Source organism: Rhinolophus sinicus, chromosome 1 (assembly GCF_057876585.1).
Source record: "Rhinolophus sinicus isolate RSI-liver-muscle chromosome 1, RSI-T2T, whole genome shotgun sequence".
NCBI classification, from domain to species: domain Eukaryota; kingdom Metazoa; phylum Chordata; class Mammalia; order Chiroptera; family Rhinolophidae; genus Rhinolophus; species Rhinolophus sinicus.
Window position 1 is genome coordinate 141,877,395 of NC_142501.1, and position 26,412 is coordinate 141,903,806.

Here is a 26,412-nt window from a genome sequence, read left to right on the forward strand (position 1 = left end):
GACCATTATTTTGCACTTTTCTCAGGTAAACTACTTACCTCCATTTCATTAAAGGTTTTTTTCCTGAGGTTTTACCAAGTTCTTTCATTAGTTATGTAGTACTCTGTTTCTTCATTTTGCTTGGCTCTCTGTCTTGGTTTCTACTGTGTTCCCCCAAAAATAAGACCTAGCCAGACAATCAGTTCTAATGCGTCTTTTGGAGCAAAAATTAATATAAGACCCGATATTATATTATATTATATTATACCCAGTGTTATATTACATTATATTATACCCAGTCTTATAAGACTGGGTCTTATATTAATTTTTGCTCCAAAAGACACATTAGAGCTGATTGTCTGGCTAGGTCTTATTTTCAGGGAACCACTATGCATTAAATGAAACAACCACCGTTTCCAGTCTTGAAGGAGTGACCTCCTGAAGGAATTGAACCTTTTTGTTCAGCCCTGCCCCAGCTCTTGGTCATGTCTCAAACCTTTGTGCTTGTCCAAGCAGCCTATTATATTTTTAATAGCTCTCAGTAGTTGAGGATGTGTCGAGACCTGTCAGTGACCCAAGGGGGAGGATCTCAGCACCTAGATTCAGGCTGACTGGGATCCAAACCCTTGGGCAGCAGCTTTTAAAAATACGCGATTATGTACAGTCCTGAGAGGTCGCAAGCATGAGCCCCACCAGAGCCAGGCAATTTGGAGGTGTCCTCTGGGCAGCAGTTGCAAAATCAGGGCTCCAGGCATGTACAAGCTCCTTTCTGGGAGATACCAGCGAGCTGGAGCAAGGCAGGAGGAGAGTGCCAAGCTGGCATCCACAGACTACGTTCCTTGAGAGCAGCTCTGTAGGCCACTAAATGGGTGCCCAACCTGAAGCCTGCCCTTCAGTCTGAAGCTCCAGGACAACCAAAGTGGCCTCCTTCACAGAAAGACTGGGGTTTGTGCCTCAGTCTACTGTGCAGTGTCCTGGGGATAGTAGCCTGCCAAGAACTGTCCCTCCTGTTGTCACAGTCCCATGGGATCAAGGAACACAAACCCCTCCGGCCACCAGAGGCAGGTGATCAAGGCGTGTCCCCTGGCCGTCAGCGACAAAAACTGGCACCAGATGCATGTAAAGCTTTCCTCTGGGAGATACTGTGCCCTGGAGCATAGCACAGGCGAAGCACAAAGATGGCGCCTGCCCTCCCGGTGAGGATTATAGTCAGCCCTTAGATGGGCCTAATTAGAGGCCTGCTCTTCAGGCCACAGTCATGATGATCATCTAATAGTTCTCCTTCACAGAAACACTGAGCTCCTGAGTCTGTTGCTTCTTGCTGTGCCCTGGGGGTGGTAGCTTTTTAAGAACTCTTGGTTACAGAACTCTTGCTTGGTCCCACTCTTGTAGAACCCACAAGCACTGGCTACCAGAGCCAGGTAATGTAGACGTATCTCTTGGCAGCAGTCACAAAAATCAGAGCACCAAACAGAAGTATGTGCCCCTTTCTGGGTGACACCAATTATTACAGTCCCATGTGACCAGAAACACAAGCTCCCCTGGCTTCTAGAGCCGGGCCATCAAGAGGCATCCTCTGGGCGACAGCCACAAATATTGGGGCATTAGCTACAAGTAAAGGTCACCTTTGGGTGCTACTGGTTCTCTGGAGCATGGCAAAGGGAGAGCACCAAGATGGTGCCTGCCAGTCTCCATCCCCAGAGGGTGTTCCAGCAGGTTCTTAAATGTGTGTGTTGGGGCGGCTGGATGGCCCAGTTGCTTAGAGCACAAGCTCTGAACACCAGAGTTTCTGGTTCGATTCCTGCATAGGATGGTGGACTGTGCCCTCCACAACTGGACTGAAGACAGTGGAGCTGCCGCTGAGCCCCTGGATGGGCGGCTGGATGGTTCAATTGGTTAGAGTACAATCTCTCAACAACAAGGCTGCCAGTTCAATTCCCACATGGGATGGTGGACTGCGCCCCCTGCAACTAAGATTGAAAACAACGACTGGACTTAGAGCTGATGGGCCCTGGAAAAACACACTGTTCCCCAGTATTCCCCAATTTAAAAAACAAAAAACACAATAAAACAGGTGTGTGTTAAATTAGATGCCTGCCCCTTGGGTAGAGGTTTTAATATAAGCATTTCACTTTAAGTCTGGGCACTGTCAGCTGCCTGAGCTGGACCCTGGGGTGGGTGAGTTCGAGCGCAGGAGCCCATTTTTCAGATTGCCACCATCTTGTGGGTCTCCAGACAGGAGCCTTGTTAGTTTTCAAAATTAGATGTTTGGGGGGCTCATCTCTCAAGTTCATGCCTTAAAACTTGGGGTATCTGATGTGGCGTTTGGACACCTTGCTCCTCATGGAGAAGCCACAGGCTTTGAGTTCCCTCCTGGATTGTAGCATCGAGGGTGGGGTTTTTTGGTGAGATTGTATTCCAGCCTCTCCTACCTGCTTTGGTGTGGTTTTCTTCTTTGCCCGATGTGTGGTCTTCACTCAGGCAGCCTTTAGGGTTTTTAAGAGGAAATTCTAACGTATGTAACTGTAGACTCCCTGTCCGTGGGAGGAGTGAGTTCAGGATCTTCCTACGTTACCATGTTGAACCAGACCAAGTTATCTGTCTTTTTATTGATCTTCTGTCTGGTTTTCTGTCCATTATTGAAAATAGGGTATTGAACTCTCTGAACGTAGAATTACCTGTTTATCCTTTTATTCTGTCAGTTTTTACTTCATAGATTTTGGGGCTGTTAGCTTTGTATTTATAGTAGTCATATCGTCTTGCTGGATTGAACCTTTTATCAGTATAGTCCTTCTGGGTCTCTTGTAATCTGTTTTTTTACTTAAAATCCATTTTGTCTGATCATAAAATAGTCACTAGCTCTCTTCTGGTTACTGTTTGCATGAAATACGTATTTTTCCATCCTGTTAGTTTCAAATGTTGGTGTGTTTTTATATTTAAAGTGAGTCTCTTATAGACAGGGTATAGGTGGATCTTTTCTTCTTTTTCTTTAATCCATTCTCCTTATCTCTGCTTTTTAATTGGGAGATTTAATCTATTTTCATTTAAAGTAATTACTGATAAGGAAGGAGTTACTTCTGCCATGTAGCTATTTATTTTCTTTGTCTTATGTATTTTTTGTTACATAGTGATTCCAATTAACATCTTAAGCTTATAACAACCTAGTTTGAATAATAGCAACTTAAGGTCCTATACATCTCTATCCCTCTCCCTTTATATTGTTATAAATTGCATTTTTATACATTGTCTCCATTTATAGATATAATTGTTTTATACATTTGCCTTTAAAATCATATATCACAGGGGTGGCCAGGTGGTGCAGATGGTTGGAACGCTGTGCTCCTAGCACCAGCGTCGCTGGTTCGATTCCTACATGGGCCAGTGAGCTGTGCCCTCCACAACTAGACTGAGAACAACGGCTTGACTTGGAGTTAAGGGGGAAGGAGGGGAAAATTAAATAAAATAAAATCATATATCACAAAAAGGAGTTACAAATCAAAAATACAATAATGCTGGCTTTTATATTTACCTTTGTTCTTACCGGTGTTCTTTATTTCTTCTTAGGGCTTCAACTTACTGTCTAGTGTCCTTTCATTTCAGCCTCAATTTAATATTTCTTGTAAGACAGGTCTACTTAAAACAAACTCCATTAGCCTATTGCTAAATTTCTCCCTTACAGTAGTTTCTTAAAAGTTACATAGAATATAGGTAATGAACTACACATAGATTGTCATGAAATGATTTCTCCCGTTGATGCAGTAAATCAGGAGTGTCATGGCTGCCTGAGAATCATCCTGGGAACTTATTAAAAACAGGCCTTACCTTAAAATAGATTTGTCTATTAAGTTTCCCAGTGATTCTAAATTCATCCTGATTTGGGATTCACTTTTACTTAGAAATTCAGGTGGCTCCTTCGGACACTTTATGTATTAAATGAGTATACAGTAACAAGTGGAAAACAGCAAAAATGGTTTGAGAAAGCTTAGCACTAAGCAGTCAAATCATCTGAATGTTTATTGACTACCTAGAGAATGAGTCTTTATGGGCTGTGTGAAACTCAGATTTTCTCATTAAGCTGTTTTCATATTTATTATTTTATTTTTATTTAATTTTCCATTGGAATTGAATGTTCACAGAATATTTGTATTAATCATTAGGGTTTTCTCTATATTTTACTCGTACTATATTCAGACAGCAGAACTTCCCAATAAGATATTTTATCCATTAAGCAAAAGCACCTACATGTAGTTTCTAATAGGTGAATATGTTTACCACTTAGGTGCCTGTGGTTCATGCTTGAAGTTTTAATGACAAAGAATGAAAACAATAGCCATGCCTTTATGAAGAAGATGGCAGAGAACATCAAATTAACAAAAGATGCCCAGTCTCCAGATGAATCCAAGACAAATGAAGTAAGATATGTGTTAGGCCAGTGGGTATTAAGATGTTACAGGAAAAAATATTATGGCCCTTGTCCCACTTGTTTTTTTTCTATCACATAATAAATTGGATTATAGAATGTTTATAAAAATATATATATTTATAGTCAGTTTTTATTGCATTTCATTATAATTGAATGTTTATTACTCTGAAAAAGACATTAAAACTTCTACAGAGCATGGGGATAAGAACTAATAAAATTTACAACTATGCTATCTTAAAAACTTTTAGTAAGTTACAGACAAGTAGCTACCCTTTTTGTATGTTTCCTTTGGTTTACTTCGGTGCATTCATGTTAAATTAAGATAAGGGGTTTTTTGTTTACCAGGATGCTACATGAGAAGAAATGCCAAATACAAATGTGAAATGTTCAAGGAATAATAACCACACATCCTGCTTTTGATTCCATTTTATGCATTGGGTAGATTTGGTTCTTACAGTTATTTTGCACTACTGAAAATTATGTATGACCTTTCTTTTTTTTTCCTCCCTAGAAACTTTATACAGTATGTGATGTGGCTCTGTGTGTTATAAATAGTAAAAGTGCTTTGTGCAATGCAGATTCACCAAAGGATCCAGTCCTTCCAATGAAATTTTTTACACAACCTGAAAAGGTAATTTTCTTCCCCTTACTTGTCTACCACACTAAAATGATTTAAATTTCAGTTACCATCAGCTCAAGTGGCAAATACTGGATTGTCTTGACTAGAGTTAAAAAGTACCTCTGAGTTTATAAAGAAATAAGAAATTGTCTTCCAGGGCCCTGAACAATAAATATTCTTACCTTACAGAGTAGAGTCAAGGTTGGTGGTGGTGGTTACACTTAAGTGAGTTATTTCTTCTGGATATTTCTAGTATGTCAGGAATTTTCAGATTTTTAAAATTATTTTAATATCATTTTATTAAAACACTGTTAGCATTTTTGCAGACAAGTAAACAAAATGTTTGGTACAGTGTAGGGGTGTGTGTGTGTGTGTGTGTGTGTGTGTGTGTGTGTGTGAAATAAAAAGTTAAAATTAATGGAATTGGTCTTGGCAATTGATAGACCTGGATTCTAATCAACCACTTCTAACTTGAGGGACTTTAGACAAGTTAACTCTTTTAAGCTTCAATTTCTTCATCTCTAAAATGCAGACGATAATGATACCTATGAACAATTACTACTATGATATTTAGGCTCATAAAAGTTTGTCATATAGTAAGGATTCAATAAATTTATTAAAAATTCCATAGTATGTTTATTCTGCTATCAGCATATTTTTTGTCTAAATAAGCTTTCCAGCTAACTAAAGTTTAAGTTTCTCCATTTATTTATTTTTAATTAGTCATATCAAGGAAAGAAAATAGTGAATATTTTTCTTTTGGATATTTCCTTTAAAAATGATTTACTATTAGCATTATTTTTAAAAAACTAAAAAAAAGTATTTCCTGCTTTAAAGTGGTATTTTGAAGTTTGTTTAACTTTCCTGTGCTTTGTTTAAAAAACAGAATTCTCAATATTTTTAATTGGAAAAAATACAGCATTTAAAAAATTTTTTACACATTTTTAAAACTAGATATGCTTTAGTTATATCCCCCTTCCAGTATTTTACAGAAGAACATTCCAGGAAGCAAAGCTTCCTACTTTGAATGCCATATGATGACAAAAATTTTAATTAGATTTTCTGTAATGATTTAGTATTCGACATTTACTGTGCCTCGTTTTTGATAGGAATAATGGATTGCAAAGTTATTTGCCCTCTAATTGAATTTACTGGTCTTTATAAATATTCCTAAGTGAGCTCCTGAATTTAAATTCGCTTTATTGTTAACCCAGGGCTATCATGACTGGAATCTTCATACAATAGCGATCATATCCTTAAGAATGAAATTGTTGTTTGTCACTACACCTAATTTTACTTGTTTTTTGTTTTGATATCTGAAACATAATGTGTTTAGACTTCTTAATAATAACTTAGGGTTTTTTCTGTTTTCAATGAGCAACTTTCCTCATCTCATATTCTAATATGTTGCTTTTAATCTAGTATAAATTCAAACACTAGAAAACAAGGCATACATGCGCGGTATGATCAAAAAATATGGTGAATGTGTAAATTTTAAAAATTTTTATTAAAGTAGAAGACACATTGCCATTAATCCCCCTCAAAATACTCCCTCTCTCTTCAAACACACTTATCCCATTGTTTTTGCCACTTTCTGAAGCAGTTCTGGAAGTCCTCTTTCATGAGCATCTTTAGTTGTACAGTCATGGCTGCCTCGATGTCCTGAATTGATTCAAAACGTTTACTTTTCATGGTCATTTTGACTTTGGGGAAGAGCCAGAAGTCGCCGGGTGCCAGATCCGGTGAATAAGGTGGATGAGGACACACCGTAATATTTTTATTTGACAGAAATTGCCATACCAGAAGTGATGTGTGACATGGAGCATTGTCATGATGGAGGATGATTTATGGCACACTTTAAAACACACCTCTCAACCATAGCTCACACTTGACTGACTGTACCCAACAAGTTGAAACTTGTCACACACTGTTACTAAAGTTTAATGTGCCACTTCCTATATTGAAGATCCCTGCCTTTCCATTGGATGGCACTTGGCAGCAGCATTCACCATATTTTTTAATCACACTTCGTATATTAGGATAGTTTAGTGAGGCTGTAGTATATTAGGTTGGTGCAAAAGTAATTGTGGTTTTTGCAATTATTTTTAACCTTTTAAACCGCAATTACTTTTGCACCAGCCTAATATCTTCCTGAATAAAATGAATGAGCTTTGGTGCCCAGGCTTTGTAACATTTATTATAGCTACATAAAAGCCTTTGTGCAAACAAACAAAAAAATTATACAACTTTGCCTAGAACACATGCCAAAAGTGTAATTTCTTTACAGGCTCTCTGTTCTTTCCTGACACTAGTATGAAGGTAAACATAATAAAAGAAAAAATATATTTTTTAGGTAAAATTATTTAAAAATTAATGCACTTCTTGATTATAGTAATTCATTTTGCTTCCATGACACCATTGTGGTTTATTTGTATGCTGTTACCAGGATATTGAACAGAGAAGGATCAAATTTGAACTCTTAAGTTTTATATAGATACAACTTTCAAGAAAGTATCATCGTTGTCCACATTTGGTTTAATTCATTTACCCCGTTTCCCCGAAAATAAGACTTAGCTGGACAATCAGCTCTAATGCATCTTTTGGAGCAAAAATTAAGACCTGGTATTTATATATGTTATATTGTATTATTATATTATATTATATTATATTATATTATATTATATTATATTATATTATATTATATTATATTATATTATATTATATTATATTATATTATATTATAACTAGTTTTATATTATAGTAAAATAAGACTGGGTCTTATATTAATTTTTGCTCCAAAAGATGCATTAGAGCTGATTGTCTGGCTAAGTCTTATTTTCGGGGTAAAATGGTAATTGGTCAGTACCACAACTACCAAAGCACATTATAATGTGCTTGTACGTTTGTTTACCTTTATGATTTAGATAGTCTACTTACGATTCTAAGAAACAAAATGTTTTTAATTAAACTGATTAATCTGTGTGTTTTTTTCCATTGAGGATAATTTTCTTGAGGTCCAGTGTGGAATGTTTAGTAAATATTAAGTGCCTGATATATGTGTAGTACCATTTTGGATTCTTTGAGATTACAAAAGTAGATTTTATAGTAGAATGGAGAAGATAGTTCAGTGAATAAACTGGAAACGGTTTGCTCTGAACTATGTGAAAAACGTGAGTGTTTTATTTTAAATGTTATTTAAGTAATTTATCTCTGACATTTGCTTATGTGCCGTTGATTTAATTTTAAAGCTAGACTTAGGGTATGGTTCATTAAATATTCTTTGATTATTTGATTAATTAATATGTAAGCAGAACTGTAATAAAAATACACATGTTCACTTTGTGTGTTTTTTTTTAAATAGGACTTCTGTAATGACAAGAGTTACATTTCAGAAGAGACAAGAGTACTTCTGTTAACAGGAAAGGTATTATGTACTAGATAATTTGGGGATCTTTAACTCATGTGTATATTGCTTCTGATATTCCTAGAAATAACCTTTAATTGTCTCCCAGATTTTATAGTCTCTGATTATTAGGGATCATGTTGTGGATTGTAGCCTCTAAAGCACTTGTTCTCTAAGGCTTTTTTTTCCTGCCATGAACCCCTCCCTCTTTTGCAGTATGACCATGTGTTTTCATCAGTCCTCATAGGCTTCAAGTTATTTAGAATCCACAAAGCAGATTTTCCTGAAAAGTAGTATAATAAATTTAGATGTGTAAGAAAGAGAAAAATGAATTTTAAAGTATTAATGAGTTAGACAGTTTATATTCTTTTTATAAAGGTAATATGACACCTAAAAACTTAAAAGGAAATTTAATTTTTGATTAACCCTATTACTATATACTCAGTAGTTTATTTGTAATACATTTTATTATATCTTATTTATTATGTATTTCACTGTGTTTTAGGGGCACTTTTCATTTTGATTGAGCAATAAGGAATAATTAAATATTGCCTAGTTATTAATAAGTACAGGTAATATTTGTGACTTGAAATTGTATTCACATAAGCACAGTTTTACAGAATTGCCATTTCTAACAAATCTAGGATTTAACTTTCCAAGTTAGGGTTTAACTTTCCAAAGTAACAATAATTCCTTGGCTTAGGCTAAACAATATCTCTTACATATGCCTAAATTTATGTATTTTTTTCAGTAAGGTATAAAATGACATGCATATGTGTAATTTTTAGCCAAAACCTGCTGGAGTACTAGGTGCAGTAAACAAACCTTTATCAGCAACGGGAAGGAAACCATATGTCAGAAGCACTGGAGCTGAGACTGGAAGCAATATTAATGTAAATTCAGAGCTAAACCCTTCAACTGGAAATCGATCAAGGTAATTTTTTTTCCAGTTATTTTTGTTACTATAACTTACAGCCTGGTTCATCTTTTAATTTTTTCCTAAAGCACTATATCACAAAAATAGACTTTAGGAAACGTTTTGGTACCAAATAATAGTGCTGAATTTTGGTATAATTAATGATGTAAGTTGAGAGTACTACACATTTGAAACCATATAGTATTCCAAGTGTGTAGAAAAGTTAAAGGGAAAAATCACAAGAATTTGTAATACAACTAATTTACATAGAAATGTTTATATACATAAGAAAATTTAACAGTTAGGAAAATATGAAAATGTAACCTGAATTTATATGCTTTTTAATTCAGTCAAATTAGCATGAGTTGAGTAAAAATAACCTTTCCACTTAACAAAACTGTTCCATGTTCATTTTAACATGTCAGATGTTTACTATCAAAGCTACTGCATAAGAATTTCCATCTGACAGTGCTCTTAACACTAAATATTGAGGCTTTAAAATATTTATTCTTACTCATGAAATTTTAAGAATAAACTTTAACTGGTGGTGTTTTAAACACATTTTTAGCAGTAAAACCTGAAAATATAAAATAAATTAACATGAACAGCTGTGGTTGACAGAGGTGACGGGGCTCACACACACCCCCCAGTGGCCCCTCGCAGACCCCACGTTTGCAGAGCATTAACGACACAGACTGGAGACAACTATACAATAGGCTGTCGTTGGATTTTTGGTTTGTTTTAGTGTTTCCCATGCCCAAAAGATGGGCTTAGAATAGTTGTGTTATTTTGTTTCTTGACAACTAATCTTTCTGTCAGGTGGTTTTAGGCAGCCATTTCTGTTTTACATTAGTAAGGTTAAATGGAAATCAATAACATGATATAACAGATATGACTCGGCTTCTAAATATAACAGACAGCCTGAGCCTCTGTTTCTTTGTTGATCTACTGAGAGAGGAAACTTTCTATACATGTGATGAAATAAAGAAGCTTTGGTTTATTTTTCTTCAACAGGGAACAGAGTTCAGAGGCAGCAGAAACTGGAGTTAGTGAAAATGAAGAGAACCCAGTGAGAATTATTTCTGTCACACCTGTAAAGAATATTGACCCTGTAAAAAATAAGGTAAATTTAAAAATTTAACAAGTAGATTTCTCCCATGGAGATTCTTATTACAAATTTCATGGCAGGGGTAAGAAACCCACAGTCAAGAGGTTAATATATACTACGTATTATACATGTGTGTATTCCACCATTTGCTATACTTAGAATGCCTCCACTCCCCAAGAATGCTTCTGCCTTACCTCCCCTTCTTTTTATAAGAGTTTATGTGGTCACCCATATAGTAGCCCTCGCCCACACTACTTCTCCCAACCCTGGAAAATATAGGAATTGAGAGTTTTTGAGATCTTACTTTCAGAAGCTTATTGACTCCTGCCAGGGTCAGCACTGCTTTGTTTTTATTATATTTGTACAAGTTAAACTTTTGAGTGAACCTTTTATAATGTTTGAATTTTTCTTTAACAGCTGCATTCTTTGTTGTTGACCTTTTAACTGTGGCATGCAGTTTTCTTAACAACATAGTTATAATACATATTAAGAGATGGTGCAGGTATACAAATGTTTATCTAGTTAAATAGTTATCTATTACATTTCCAGCCTCTGCTGTAAAATTATATATAAAATATATTGGACACTTAAATTATAATTTCTGAGAGGCTAAAATCTTACTGTCTGGTTGATCTATAATATATTGTTCCAAACCCTTATTTTAACTTGTTCACACTTCCAAAGAATGTTTTAACAAATTCGGAATAGCCTGAAGAGACAGGGGCTGTATTTTGCCAAAGCCTGATATGATAGCCTCCTCATCAGGTCTCCCATAAGTTGATACGATCATTTCTTTCCAGGGTCTGGTCCTCAGTCTTAGTAGGCTCAAAAACTATCTTGTTAGTATACTGAAAAAAAGATAAAGCTCAGGGAATGTTTCTTGCCAACCAATTTCTCAAGGAGAGATTGATACATAAACCAATTTTTTAGTTATGTATATGAAAATTATCCAGCAAACTGAATATGCATAGTTAAAAACCAGCACATTCTCTCCTATTATTTTCTCTATGAGGGAAATCAAATTGTAATATGAAAGATGAATAAGGGAGATGGTTAAAAAAAGAACCAAGACATACATCTGTGAGTACAGGCAAGAGCTCTACCTATGTCATCTGTTAGGAATCTTCTTTTTCTTCGTACCTGAGTTGACCAACTGATCTCTTCATTTGGCTTTTGCATGAGTTCTTTATACATATGCACATGTACATAATGTTCATCAATGTGTAAATATGATCATGTGTGTGATTTTTAATGCAGTCTTTTCCTTTTAAACACCCTAATCTGGTGTGTGTTCATTTTTTTCTCTACAGTCTTATTTTCACTTACTATTTTATGTGTGTACACACATACTTTCCCCTTTTTGCCATTAAAATGTGGCATTAAATATTCTTTACAAACACACATTTACTGGTGGTTTTAGTTTTATGGGTTAGGTTCCTAGTAGTGGGAATGCTGGGTCAAAGGGAAAATATTACACATTTTAGATATTTCCATACTGCCTTCTTGAAAAATTAGAACACCTGACAGCTCTACCAGCAGGATATGTGAGTTCTTTTTTCTCTACATACCCACCAACAACAGGTTTTACAGTTCGTCTGAACTTTTTTTATTTTTTTTTTTAAAACTTTTTATTTAAGTGTGTTTTTCCAGGACCCATCAGCTCCACGTCAAGTAGTTGTTTCAATCTAGTTGTGGAGGTTGCAGCTCACTGGCCCATGTGGAGATCGAACCGGCAACCTTGTTGTTAAGAGCACCGTGCTCTAATCAACTGAGCTAACCAGCTACCCCATTTTAAACTTTTTTTAGTCTCAAGTATCAAAACTAAGTTCCCATTGTTGTTTTAATATGCATTTCTCTCACTACCAGTATTGTTGTTGACCACTTAGATGTGGTCTTCTGTGAATGCCTGTTCTTGTTCTTTTTTTCTTTACTAAACTTTTGATGCTGTAGTAGCTTTATGTTCTTGTTAATATTCTTGCGCCCTTCCAATTCAATCACCATATAGCAGCCAATTTGATCTTCTAAAAATGTAATTTGGATTGTGTTTGTCCTCTACTTAAAATCTTTAATGACTTTCATTAGCATGGAGAATAAAATCAAATTTTTTTTTTTACTTAAGATAATTTATTTGCAAATAATATACACATTTTAGCATGGATCATATTTTTTTACACTTTATTTTGACATTCAATATTATATTAATTTCAGGTTTCATAGTGGTTAATTAGGCATTATATAATTTAAGAAGTGATCCGCCTGACTAGTCTGGTACCCACCTGGCACTATACGTAGTTATTACCATTTTATTGACTATATTCCCTGTGCTTTACTTTACATCCCCATGAGTATTTTGTAACTACTAATTTGTATTTCTTAATCCCTTTACCTTTTTGACCCTGCCCTCAACCCCCCTCCCATCCATCAACCAGATAAATTTCGTACCCATCTGATACCATATATTATTATTTCAATATGATTGACTATATTCCTCATGCTGTACCCTACATCCCCATGACTACTGTGTAACAACCAATTTGTACTTCTTAATCCCTTCCCTTTTCTCTCTCAATCCCAGCCCGCCTCAAAATGTTCTCTGTATGTGTTTGTTTCTGTTTTATTTTGTTCTTTAGATTCCAGATAAAAGCGAAATCACATTGCATCTGTCTTTCTCTGTCTGACACTACACTCAGCACAATACCCTCCAGGTCCATCCATGCCACCACAGATGACAAGAACTCATTCCCTTTCATGGCCGAGCAGTATTGCATTATACATATGTACCACCTCCTCTTTATCCGTTCATCCATCAGTGGACACCCAGGCTGCCTCCACATCTTGGCCATTGTGAACAGTGCTGCAATGAACATATGGATGCATACGTCCCCTCGAAGTAGCATTTTGTGTTTGTTTGGATAAATACCCAGAAGTGGGATTACTGGCTCCTTCTTTGTCTCTTGTTATAGCCTTTGTTTTAAAGTCCATTTTATCTGGCATAAGTATTGCGCCCAGCTTTTTGGGGAGTTTTGTCTCCATTTTCATGAAAACATTTTCCCATTCCTTTACTTTCAGTCTGTGTTTGTCTTTCATCTGAAGTGAGTCTGTTGTAGGCAGCATATGTAAGGGTCTTGTTTTCTTATACTTTCAGCCACCCTATCTTTTGGAGCATTTAATCCATTTACATTGAAAGTAATTGTTAATAGATATGTAGTTAGGGCGATTTTATTCATATTTTTTATCTTTTTTTTCATCTTGAAGTCCCTCTACTCCTCCTTATGGTCCAAGTTTCTTAAATCTTCCAAGCTGTTTCCCTTTTCATGTACTTTTGCTACCTCTTTTCTTTGGAATACTTCTCTTTTTATCTGATGGGTCCTACTTTGATATTGTTAAAATAATAATTCTCCAAAAGAACCAATTAGAAATTGATGCTTTCTCTGATTTTTTTTCAGAATGCCCTCTTCTTTAATCTCTTAGCACTTGGGGTAACTTATACTTAAATATTTGCTTGCCTTTTTAAACATTAGTCATCTGTCATACTAACGTACAGGAGGACAGGAACACTGTCAATTTTGTTTCCCAATCTATGCCTCGCAGCTTCTGTACCTAATAGGCATTCGGTGGAATGAATGGTACCTACTTCAGATTTAATAATACCTTGTTTTACCCAGGAAGCACCATCTTTCCCCAGGGAAACCGCATATCTCCGATCTAATCCATTGCGTGTTATTTTACAGTTTAATTCATGTGGACTACCTGAGTCTTGTTCCTTCATGTATTATCCAGTGTCTTAAAGTGAGGGTTAACATTAGAGTAAACCCTAAAAATGGAACACTGCTGTGTGGTTTTTCTGACTTAAATTACTACCTTTGTGAGTTTTTATTTAAGTAAATTTTCTTGAAACATGAAAGTTTATGTTTTCTTCTCCGGTCATTCTGAAAAGATTTTCTGAGAGAAATGAATGTAAAATTATTAATTGAAAAGATAGTCTAATTTTTTGGATGATGATAGTGTTCCTTTGTTTCCTTTGAATCAATTAAAATTTTATCAATTAAAATTCTAATTGATTCCTAAATATCATCCATATAAAGGTAACTTTCATTCTGAAAACTATTGTTCCTCCTATAGTTCATATATGTTATATTAAAATGAGATTTTATTGCTTTGAACGTTTTAGAAGACTTAGTATATGTAACATGTGCTAAACTAGAAGGACAAAAAAATATTCAGAAGAAAAGTAGGTTAATTATTGATGCAGTAAGAAGAGACAAAAGTTTGAATAAGTGGAGTGAGAAATTAAGAACATGTCACAAAACTACAAAGATTATTATAGTTAGATGCATCATAGAGAAAGAAAACATTGAACTATGAAAACATAATATTTTCTTTTGAAAAGTGATACAGTTAGAGCATTCCATCAATAAAAAGGACGTCTTCATTTAGAATGGGTGTGATCGCAAAACTGCGTAGATTTTCTCTATTGTATATATACTGCCTGTGCGTGTGTAATAAGCATTTACTGAGTGCGTGTGTGTGTTAGGACCGCCCAGTCCCTGCCTTCAAGGAGTTTACATTCCTCATAGGGTGCAGGTAGTTAATTAGAAGCCCGGGAATTACAACTTCTTTAAAATACTTTCAAAATACTACTTTCTAGTACAGATCATTGGTATTTAAGGAATTTGTGTTTATAGAATTGTTTTGTGCTCTTTTAGGAGATTAATTCTGATCAGGCTACCCAGGGCAACATCAGCAGTGACCGAGGAAAGAAAAGAACAGTAACAGCCGCTGGTGCAGAGAATATCCAGCAGAAAACAGATGAGAAGGTAGATGAATCAGGACCACCTGCCCCTTCAAAGCCCAGGAGAGGACGTCGACCCAAGTCTGAATCTCAGGGCAACGCAACCAAAAATGATGATATAAGTAAACCTCTTAGCAAGGGAAGAAAGAGAGCTGCGGTCAGTCAGGAAAGCCCTGGGGGTTTGGAAGCAGGTAATGCCAAAGCACCCAAACTGCAAGATGTAGCCAAAAAGGCAGCACCAGCAGAGAGACAAATTGACTTACAAAGGTAACGTACACCATCCTTTCTGAACTTTGAATTTAGACATTTTGTTTTAGTATGTCTGTCAATCACTACTAAACCCCTAGGCATTTGGGAGTGAAAACTGCCCTTGATTTTCCTAAGTAGGTTATAATGGCATCTGTTTTTTTATTTCAATACCTCCAGGACATCAATTTGAAGAGAGATCTTTTTTTCCTTTGGTTAATTTTTAATTAGGATACGGTATTTGGATATTTCTGTTCATTAGACATATTAGGACAGTATTATCTTTTGCTTGGTGGTTTTCACATACTTACACGGGGTTTACTTAATATAAATGGCTACTTTCGGGATACAAAGGTTTCAGAATGGAGAAGATAGAAGCCATGACACATGAACAGGTACCGTATTTTGCTGTGTATAATGCGCACTTTTTTGCCCAGATTTGTGAGGGAAAAATAAGGATGTACATTATACATAGGTAATACTAATTCCACATCTATATAAATGTTTTTAATTCTTTTATTTATGCTTATGAGTTAAAATTGTAACTCTAGAAATCAGTAACAATATCTGTACGCAAAATAATACCCTGGAATATGATAATCGGTTTTGTTGAACTAACAACAAACTTGTAAGGAGAGAGTTCTTGGCCTTCTATGATGGGTAAATACCGTAAATTTGTTACCGGTACATAAAATTTCTTGCACCTTGTATCTGTTCTTGTGTTTTGTAAGTTATTTGTTACGTAAAATTTCTTATACCATAATGTGTTAAAAAAAATAAATGCTAAAATTCCTTTATAATACAAAAAGCAAGTACCTAAGTGTAAACAAAAATTTGAATTAAAAAATTAAAAGGAAAGATTTTTCCCCTTAAAGTTTGGGCCAAAAACGTGGGTGCTCATTATACACAGCAAAATGCAGTATATTCCTGCTCACTAATTTCTCGTTACAGTTAATTTTAATATAAGTCAACAACGCACGTCTGCCCCACCAGCCCGATGAAACAACTTCACAAGCTGCTCATCTTTGTTCATTCTTGGGCTGCGGTTTCAGATTTCCCACAGTGTAACAGTGGTGCCGCAGGTGGAGATCTAGAAGTTGGCCCCTTCCATGTTTGGCCTACAATTTGAATTTAGCCCTACCTTACCCCCCTTCTCTTTCCCTTGTATATCTATACCTAACTCATCTCCCCCTGAATTAGATTGTAAGCATCTGAGATCCTTCTAGGAAAGAGCCAGCTTTGATCATCTCAGGATACCCTCACCACCCTGCTTCAGTATCTTTATAAAGTAGTGTTGCTAAATCATGTCTTTATAAGTACTTTCTTTAAGTTACCATTTATAAAATTCTGAAGTTTGGGGCTGTTAAATTTTCTTATATTTTAGGTGTCTCTTGGCCACTTTTTACAACATCTCATGGCAGCAGATCCAGGCCCCAACCTGATCTAAATGATGGGTGTTTTTCCTACTAACTTCTAAAGACAAATAAGTATAGTAATGAAAGCCAATACTGGGAGCAAATTTACTACTTTTCTTCTCAATCCTGGACATTTGTCCTGGAACAGCACATTTAACTTTCGCCTCCTTTTCTTCATCAGTAAAACAATATGATAACACATTCCTCAAGGTATGTTCTAAGAATTAAATGGATCAATAAATATAAAACACTTAACAAAATGCCTTGTACAGAATAAATGCTCCGTAATTATAACCATTGTATTGAATTCTAGTTTCTTTACCTCTTAATATACTTTTCAGCTGTGCAAAAGTTGAACAGTTTCCTTGGAGACTCTGCCAGAATTCTTTAAAGGGTTTCTAGAATTCTATTCTACCTATTCCTCACCCACACAAAATGTACTGGTCATCACACACAGGCCACCTGAGCCACCTGACCGTCCTCCTCATTAGCTGTCCTTTTGCCATCTAACCAAAATATCCAGATATACATACTTGGACTCTGAAAATATTTCAGTAGCAACCAGACCTTATCTCTGAAAACCCATTGCTCTACTTCTAGGTACACTATGTATACCAACGTCATTAAACAAACAAAAATATCTTACATGCCAGAGACTGGTTTTGATTAAAAGTAGCATTGAGCCTTCTTAAAATAAATCTTAAAATGTCTCTTATAACCTTAGTAGTCTTAAGTATGTCAGTAGGTCAGTAAGCAGTGTGTTATTAAAAATACAGAATTCTGTGATGGTTTTATAGTCTCAGTGAAGTTGGATGGTTAAATAAGGTGTTCATAATAACATTATACTCTGTTGATTCAATAAAATAGATCAAATCTTTTGCACACGTATTTCCGAAACTTATGATTGAACTGTGTTGACTACTAATTCATGATTAACGCAACATAGAAGTACATTCTGAAACTTTCTCCCAAGCTTCCTTTTGTCTTTTCCATTCTTTCCTGAGCCTAATAAGATAACTCTGTCCTTAAATCCTACCATTGTAACTTAGACTTGGAATCCTGATGAGCTGTTCAGCAAAACCTAACTTACTCCAGAAACTCTGTGTTGCTCGTGATACCCTCCTACGGAGATTGGATGCATTACAGGCACATCACATTGCTCTGTACTTATTCATTCACTCTTTCAACACTTTACTGATTAGAGTGCCAGCCATTGTGGTGGGTGTTGGCAATACAAAAGTATCCAAAATGGATAGGTTCTTCCCCTCAAAGAGTATACATACTTCCCCAGCTTGTCAACTCCAGAGAGAACCAAAAACTTTAACGGGAGGTCTGTTGATTGCTACAGTAAAAATATAAGAATTATTTTTAGAATCACTACATAAAAGAATTAAATTCTGAAACATCCTACATGTGGATGAATTTTAAGGATATTATGCTAATTGAAATCAGCCAGACCCAAAAAGACAAATGCTATATAATTCCACTTATATGAGGTACCTAAAGTAGTCAAATTCATAGACAGGAAGTAGAGCGGTGGTTCCCGGGAGCAAAGGAAAAGAGAATAGCTGTCAGTGTTTAATAGGTGCAGAGTTTCAGTTTGGAGAGATGAAAATATTACAGATGAGTGGCAGTCATTGCACAACAATGTGAACGTACTAATGCCACTGAACTGTGTACTTAAAAAAGGTTAAAATGGTAAATTTTATGTTATATATATTTTATTACAATACACTGATACATAAGAACAATAATAGATGACACTTACATAGTGCTTATTATGAGCCAGGCTCAATTCTAAGTTCTTTGTTATCCTGTTAAATCTTTAAAACATCTCTATGTGACTAAGTATTATCATCATTCCAGCTTACAAAGAGGAGGCAACCCAGGCATGGAGGGTCCATGTAGCTTTTAGTCCCTTTGTTTATATAAACAGTGGGGCCAGGATTAAACACAGGCATTGTCATTCTGGAATTGTACTTTTAAAGTAAAATTAAGTCTTAATTCTGCAGGCACGATCTACATATGGCACACAAAACTGGAAGAACAAAGGATACTTTGAAAATACTTGCATATTTTTAAATAGTTAATGTAGTTCATTTATGTAATACTAGTTCCCATAAAGTGGAATATATTTGCATATAGTTAATTTTTATAACTATCACATAAAAGCTAGTTTACTTACAAAAATCACACGTTAAGCCAAGCAGACCAACTGTAGGCCAACCTCTTTCAGAGCACACACAGTCAAAAGCCCTTGCGTTTTCACAACAGAGGGAAAAAAACAAGAGACAGATCAGATGTTCTTAAAAGTGGCAGACGAAGTAAATGAAGCACCTACTGCTAAGAACATTGTCAACTATGGTGACAATTAGGTAGGCCGTGGGGATGGTATTTGGCACAGTGTTTAGCACATACTAGAAATAATCGTGAAAACAGGAAAAGGCTGTTGAACATACATTGGCCTTGGCCAACAATGATTATGAAGCAAGTACAAGCCTCTGTTAGAGAGAAGGAGATTAGACCAGAAAAGATTCCTTCCTCAGGCCATCTGGCCAGTGCCACGCAGAAAGGGCTTTGAATCCTTACCGCCTCAGGGAACTAACAGTGGTAGCTGTGCTTATGTTTCTCCTCTAACTTACACAGTATTTTGAAACATTTTAAAACTATGAACATTCAGAACTCCGTTAATTTGTTTTTCCTCTTAGTGTGTAGAAGGAGACGTTCTAATGTGTAGTTAACCACCAAACGACAGAAGAGACAGACACACTTGGTGACTCAGCTGATGTTTTAACTGTCCCTCAACGTGAGATAACGTTGAGTGATCAATACTGAGGATGCCAGCTTTATTTTTATTTCAGGTAGAACTGTAGCTTCTACCTTCCTACAAAATTCTAAACATACTTCTCATTAACTGCAAGTATTACCTGTGCTTGACATCCCACCTGTATTTTCCTGAGACCTGTTGAGGATTAGATACAGGTTAAAGCCACATGATTGAACAATTCTGAATACGGAATTATTGTAACACTTTGAATCATCCTGTTAAGGTTATCATTCCAATTTCAACCAGTTAATTAAAGAAGAAACAGTTGCCAAACCTGAGAGCCATCAAACAGTACATCCAAGGATGAACCCCTGGTGATAGAATCAGCTCACTTACTGCCCTGGCAGCTCAAAGCGTAGCCTCGGGGCCTGCCTAGTGGAGACACATCTGGAGTGCTGACTAAGGTCGCTTGCTCACCCCTGGACTGTGAGCGCGAATGCAAGACTTGGAGAAATAAGGCCCAGCACCGTTGCGCTACTCAGGGACCTTGCTTTCCAACTGCAGATGCCATGTTACCAGTCTTTCCTTTTGCTTTACCTTGCATTATTCTTCACACCTTTCACTTAATTTCTCACTGCCCAGGTGGTCAGTTCCTGCTCTGGTCACATATGTCTCCACGGTAACATCTGCAAAGAACCTCTCCTCCTGACATTACCCTCGTCTTCTGTACTCCATTGCCAATCTGAGTACAGGATCCCTCAGAGGAACTAGGCTACACCTTACACTGGCACCACCTCGAGAAAACTCACCCAACTTTCTTACTTTGTATTTATATTGTATTAAAATTTTATTATGTAATTGATGAAAAATACTTTTTAGGTCCCAGTATATGCCAGCCATAGTCTAGATGCTTTGTTAATTTCATTTAATCCTTCAGCTCTATTATACAGAACTCTTGATAAATGGTAGCCTCTAGAACCATTTTAATACCACAACTTCACTTATAGTGTGTGGCAAGTACTAACCCCTATAGAATTCCTTAGGTCATCTTACTTACAACATTAGGTAAATTATAATTACTTGTAGTATGATTCTTACTTACATAATTTATTTACTAACTCAAGGATGGATACTTTATTCCACCAGAACATGGATAGTATATACAAATATTTACAGGCATAGATTTTACTTCTTAATTTGGGAGTTGATGCTGAGCATTTCAATTTGTAAACTTAACTTGAATTTTTAGATCCCTTTGGATTGTTGTAGTAAATGTATTCCTTCCACTATTGAGAAAGAGAGAGAGTTTTCCAATAAATGTTACCATTTATATTTGGGGCTGCATTTGGAATTGGTACTTTTTGTGAGAAAATAACCTTGAATTCACTCTATATGTTTATAAAAGTCAGCCATTTGTATACTGTGGTCAGGAAGGAAACAGTATCTGAATAACTACAATTAATGTTGACTTTCTAAGTTTTGGATGAAGGTTGATCATCATTTCATTTGCTTAGTTCACTTGTTCTTTCCTTATGTTTTTGAGCTATTATCTAGTGGCAAACAATTCAAAATATTTTGCTTTAAAAATATGTTTTTATAGGTCTGCTGATTCTTGAGCATGTCTTGCTTACACTTCAAACCAAATTCTTCCACAAAGAAATTATCAGTAAACACCAGTCCTTAAACTTTGGACTTTTGGGGAAACTATAAATTTAAAGAAATTATCTGTAGGATAATAGACTATGTTTTCTCATCTTTGGATTAATATTTTTCACTTAGCATGCTTAGTGTGGGAGTGTTCAAGAATCTTGGAATTTCTGGTTTTTTAAGCAAAGAATATCCTGATTTCCTGTGCTTACTGTGTATTGAGAAAGTTTCCTCACATCAGATGGGTTCATATCTTGAAAGTGACCCCCTAAGTGTGTATCCTCATGTGTTAAACAACCGTACATTAGTTTGATGTGACTATTCCTTCAGTAACAACTGCATTTTTATCAAAATAATATAAAATTTTTCAGAAGCCAAGTGCTTGGAAGTGATGGCGATTCACTTTAGGACATAAAATCAAGTCCAGGAAATTCTTCCAGGGGACGTGGATTGTTTAAAGGTCTGTGAGCAGCCAGGAAGATACTGAGGGCTCAGAGCTAGTGAAGGAAAGCTTCCTGAAAGTGCGACAGGCAGCTTGTAGAAGATAGTTTGGTGTCATATAATTGAACTTGTTTCGTATAATAAATTAATTTAGTAGTCTCTGTAAGAATTTTAATCGCCTAGCTTTTTTTAAAGCATTCTTATTTTTATAAAATGTATGTGTAGTGTTGGGGGGTTGGGATTAGAAGTAATTATAAACAACCCCCTTACTTTTCTCTCCTCAGTTTGAAATTGTTGAGAAGGAGACACAGTCTTAATACTGATTTGGCTGATTTAAAATGTGAAATGACATAGGCCAGGGGGCTACCAAGGCCCTGCCCCTACAGGGAACCACCGCAGGCAGCGCAGAACACACCTCTGGGGGCAAAAGAGAATAAATGGAGGGAGCCGAGGCCAAGCCCTGTGCTCAGTTCCTCCCTTTGCCCTCTCACCTGTTAGGTGGTTCTGCCTCCTCCCAAAGAGGCAGAGGCGCTTTCAGAGATCAGAATTTCCCTCCCTACTAGTGGAGGATTCCTCTAACCTTTTAATAGAATTAAGCTAAATTTTCCTCGTTTTTTTGTTTTTATTTTTGTTTTTTTTAGTATATTAAAATGTATTTGTTTACCCAGTTCAGCAGTCAGACTTATAAAACAATTTGCCACAGTATCCAGTAATTTTCTTCTATAATATGATTTTAAAAGTATTAATAAAAAATGACATTTCAAATAATAGCTTTCATTTTGTTTTATTGTTTTAAGCATATTGGCCATTGGATAGAAGAACTTAATGGTTGAAAATAACATCATTCGTGTTTTTTATATAGTTTAACTATATAGTTAAACTATATAGTTTTTATATAGTTTATATAGTTTTTATATAGTTTAACTGGGAAAGATTCTTTAAACCAAGTAAAGTTTCAGGTGAAAAATGAAAAATATTTTCAGATTTTAGCTAATAGCTATAGAAATGAAATAATTCTGGTTTGTTTTCCTGTTTATATATTTTCTAACTTTGCTTTCTTCTATCCCCAAGGTAAAAAGAAAACTCATTTGCAAAGGGAGAAAATGAAGGCCAAACAGAAGCAAGCTCCAGCTTCTGCAAAAACTTGGATTCAAAATATCCCTGAACAGAAAATGAAGTTAACTTCAAAACACACTTTCTGCCTTGAAAACTGAAACTATTACTTCCTTTTCACATGACCACAAGTCCTTTGATGGAAATGTACAGCAGAAACTCTTGAGAGAGGCTAAAAGCAACTCTATTCTACCCTCCTCCCCCCAGACTTTTCTTATGAAAAGTCAATAATTAAGCAAATTGCTTAACACTTGGTTCCAGTTCCTGCATATCTGGAGTTTAAAGGCATAATACACCATTAACTTCCATGCTGCAGTTTTTATTTTAAAGAAAGTAACAGGATGTCCTTACACTGACACTGAAAATTCATCAATTTTAGAGCCAGGAATTCCCGTGTTACAAAAGAAAAGTCTACTGAATTAATTTTTTAGAAGAAAAGAGATCAGATTAAATAATTTCTTTGTTTTTCCTTTTGGAAACTTTTATGTATAATTCTTTCTGCCTGCCTACTTTTCTGCAAAAATGAGATGTACAGATTTCAGTTCCCTGCTATGAAAAGTGATGTGGTGGCAATTTTATAAATGTTGCTTTCTGACTTTTATCAGAGTGAGAAAATAATTAAATTATCACTTCATATTTTGATTTTCCCTCCACTTTAGTTTAATATAATTTGCAATAAATGTACATATTGTTTGTTTCATAAAGCATATCACTTTAAAATGGTTTTTACTCCTGTGATTATGTTGGAATATTTGGAATTTTAAAGGAGTAAAGACTGTCCAGCATTTGGTTTTATAATGTTTGTCACCAGATTTTTATTATTGATGTAAAAAAAAAGTCAATTTTTTAAGATAGTTGGACTTTGGCAGCTTTGTAAGGAAAGTTGGAGGTGTTTAGGATTGCTATCAATTTTCAGCGTTATGCTATTGGGAAATAAGTGTTTTGCTTTTGTCTGCCAGTCTGGGCTCAGTTTTTATGTTTATTTTAGAAGACAACTGTTGCATCAATATATTGTTTCTTGACATTGTTCAGCATAGGTATTGTGTGCACTTTTGTGTACACATGATCATATTTAAGTTTTTTTGCATAAAATAAATGCTTCTAGATGTCATAATGGTAGTCTATTAATCTTTTTATCATATTATGTTTTCTTGTGAATTTTTTTATATGAAAGGGCTAAAGTCATAAAGACACAAAAAACATGATTACAGTCAACTCTCCATTATCTATATAAAATAGTGACTATGCCTCAGGTTTTGAATTTTGCAGTAATCATAAATTTAAAACAAAATAATGAAGGCATATTTTAAAAGCTAATTCAGAAGGAACTTGAAATTTGTGCTTTCTCATGCTCAGAGTTATAGACTCCCCCCTTCTCCACTTTAGGCTCCACTTTTCCCAAAGCCCTGGCTGAATGTGTTTGCTCGGTGTCCCTACACATTCCCAGCGTGGGTTAGAAGATGTAAACAATGTTTGCATTAACTTGGTCTTGTTAGACTGTAGTCTATGTGGGATGTAACACAAACAGTGAATGTGAGCAGTGTCCAAAAAGGATGATTATGTTAAATGTGAAATTTACTGGTAGTAAATGTCACTTGTGTTCTCATAGATAATCAAGAGTTGGCTGTATATTGACTGAAAGATGGGTCATTCTTTTAAATATGCGTATACACACATTTAGGTATCAGATGATGGTTAAGGAACAATGGATACCAGTGACAGAAAACAGTACCTTTTAAAAGGGCAGAAAAAGCCCTACTCTTCCTTATTGCCTCTTCCTAACCTTTTAGAAGGAAAGTATAAAATATTGCCTCCAACATGCTGAAAAAGAGTATCTATGCATAAGCATCAGAGAAGTCCCTCAAGCAATCAGTGGGCATGTTCTATTTAGAAAGATTTTAAAGTTCTCTTAGCATCAGACAACTTGATTCTTAAAGCCATGCATTTGTCACCAATAAAAAGCACACTGGTAGGGACCTTCTTTCTCTCAACTTGATTAATTACTCAGCGTCACAGCTGACTAGATTACCTAATGTCATATTTAACATACTGTAGCAGAATCATGTGCATCAGCTCATGGTTGCCTAGATTTTGCAGGAGAGGAGGTAGCTAAAAGGATCTGGTCCACACGTCTCTGTAAATGGCCCACTCCTGATTTTGTAATACGATGCAAGTGTCTGGCACTAAGGGAAGGGAGAGTAGGATGATGGAAAGATTGAGCTGATGGAGAGGGACTTGTGTAAGGGAAATTTGGCAGTTTTCCTTTAAAAAAGGAAAAAAATTAAATCCCTTAGGAATTTAGTATTTACATCTCAGAGAAATACAACACAAAGTGCAGACTTATATTTGAGAATTAATGTTAACCCTCTGTGTCTAGTTTGAAGCTTCTTGTATTTGTCTAAAACTACAAGCCAGAATTTTGTATCTCCTTTGATAAAAAGTGTGTATAATGTAAAGTAGTTTTGCATATTATTGTGCTGCACATGGGCTGAATTTTTAAAATTTTTTAAAGACTTGAAGCAGAACCTTGTAATTTGTGTAAATGACAAGTGTAAAATCCTACCATAAAATGCTAAAAATATGCATTGTTTCAAATAAAATCAAGAAATGCAGCATTATATAGTAGTGTGGAGCCCTGAATATTCATGTATTTCACAAACTGATAAAATGTCTGTGCATATTTTCTGTTTAGATTCTGGAGTCTGCATATCTTCCTAAGAAATCAAATGCCACCTTCCAACTTACTGGCTACATCCTCTGATCTGGCTTACAGTGACTGAGGGGGCACATAATAGATGATACATTCTGACAAACATTTGGGAGACTTTACAAGTTGCTTTTTAACCTAAGAACTTAAAAGTGACCTTTCATTTATACTATTTATGATACATCTATCACAAAGTTCAAACATGCTTATTTAGTATAGAAGCTGCTTCATGGAGAGCAAATAGATTACATAATATCTGGAATAAGGTGAACAGAATGAGACCAGGCTATCATGCCTGGTTCCGTATTCTATGCTCAATGGGATTATCATTCCACACCTTGATACTTGTACTCACAAGAGTTTTGTGTCATCATTATTCACATGGATAAACTCAGTAGAAACCACTAGAGACAACATGTTTCCAGCAGTATGACCAGGAGCTTTGCAGACTGCCTAGATAGTAATGATGCACTGCCTGTAAGAAGTTAAGTTTGCTACAAGCTAGAAAGAGTGTAGGACCATGAAAAAGAGCATTCACAATCACAACTCCGCCTGTAAACCAGAGCTTCAACTTTTGGCCTCCCACAAGAGCAATAACCTTCATTTATTTCATTTTGTGTCTTAGTTCAAAGTCAACAGGAATATGTATAAGGTCCAATTTCTAAGGGCCAGGCTGGTGATTAGGACTTCAGTTTGGGGTATTTCTCAAAAAACATTGCTTTATCAATACTGATTGCTAACTTAAGGCATTTTCCTCCCCTCATTCTCTAGTTACTCCTGTTCCCTAGCAAAGACCATGCATTCTAAATAAAATCCATTCCTTTTAGAAAACAGCA

The 26,412-nt window shown here is 35.6% G+C and overlaps 1 protein-coding gene across 3 annotated transcripts in view; it reads left to right on the forward strand.

Moving 5' to 3' along the window:
- PDS5A (PDS5 cohesin associated factor A) overlaps window positions 1–25,487 on the forward strand; it is a 111,110-nt gene extending 85,623 nt beyond the window's left edge. For 2 of the 3 annotated variants that reach the window (XM_019751955.3, XM_019751956.3), the window contains exons 27-33: window positions 4,259–4,391; window positions 4,914–5,033; window positions 8,383–8,445; window positions 9,213–9,358; window positions 10,355–10,463; window positions 15,155–15,507; window positions 22,828–25,487. In XM_019751955.3, the coding sequence (XP_019607514.1) occupies window positions 4,259–4,391; window positions 4,914–5,033; window positions 8,383–8,445; window positions 9,213–9,358; window positions 10,355–10,463; window positions 15,155–15,507; window positions 22,828–22,831 (928 nt within the window). In that variant the 3' untranslated portion in view covers window positions 22,832–25,487. Of the gene's footprint in view, window positions 1–4,258; window positions 4,392–4,913; window positions 5,034–8,382; window positions 8,446–9,212; window positions 9,359–10,354; window positions 10,464–15,154; window positions 15,512–22,827 lie in introns of those variants that run through there. The other variant, XM_088790083.1, reaches the window with a different exon arrangement.
- The last annotated feature ends 925 nt before the right edge of the window (window positions 25,488–26,412 follow it).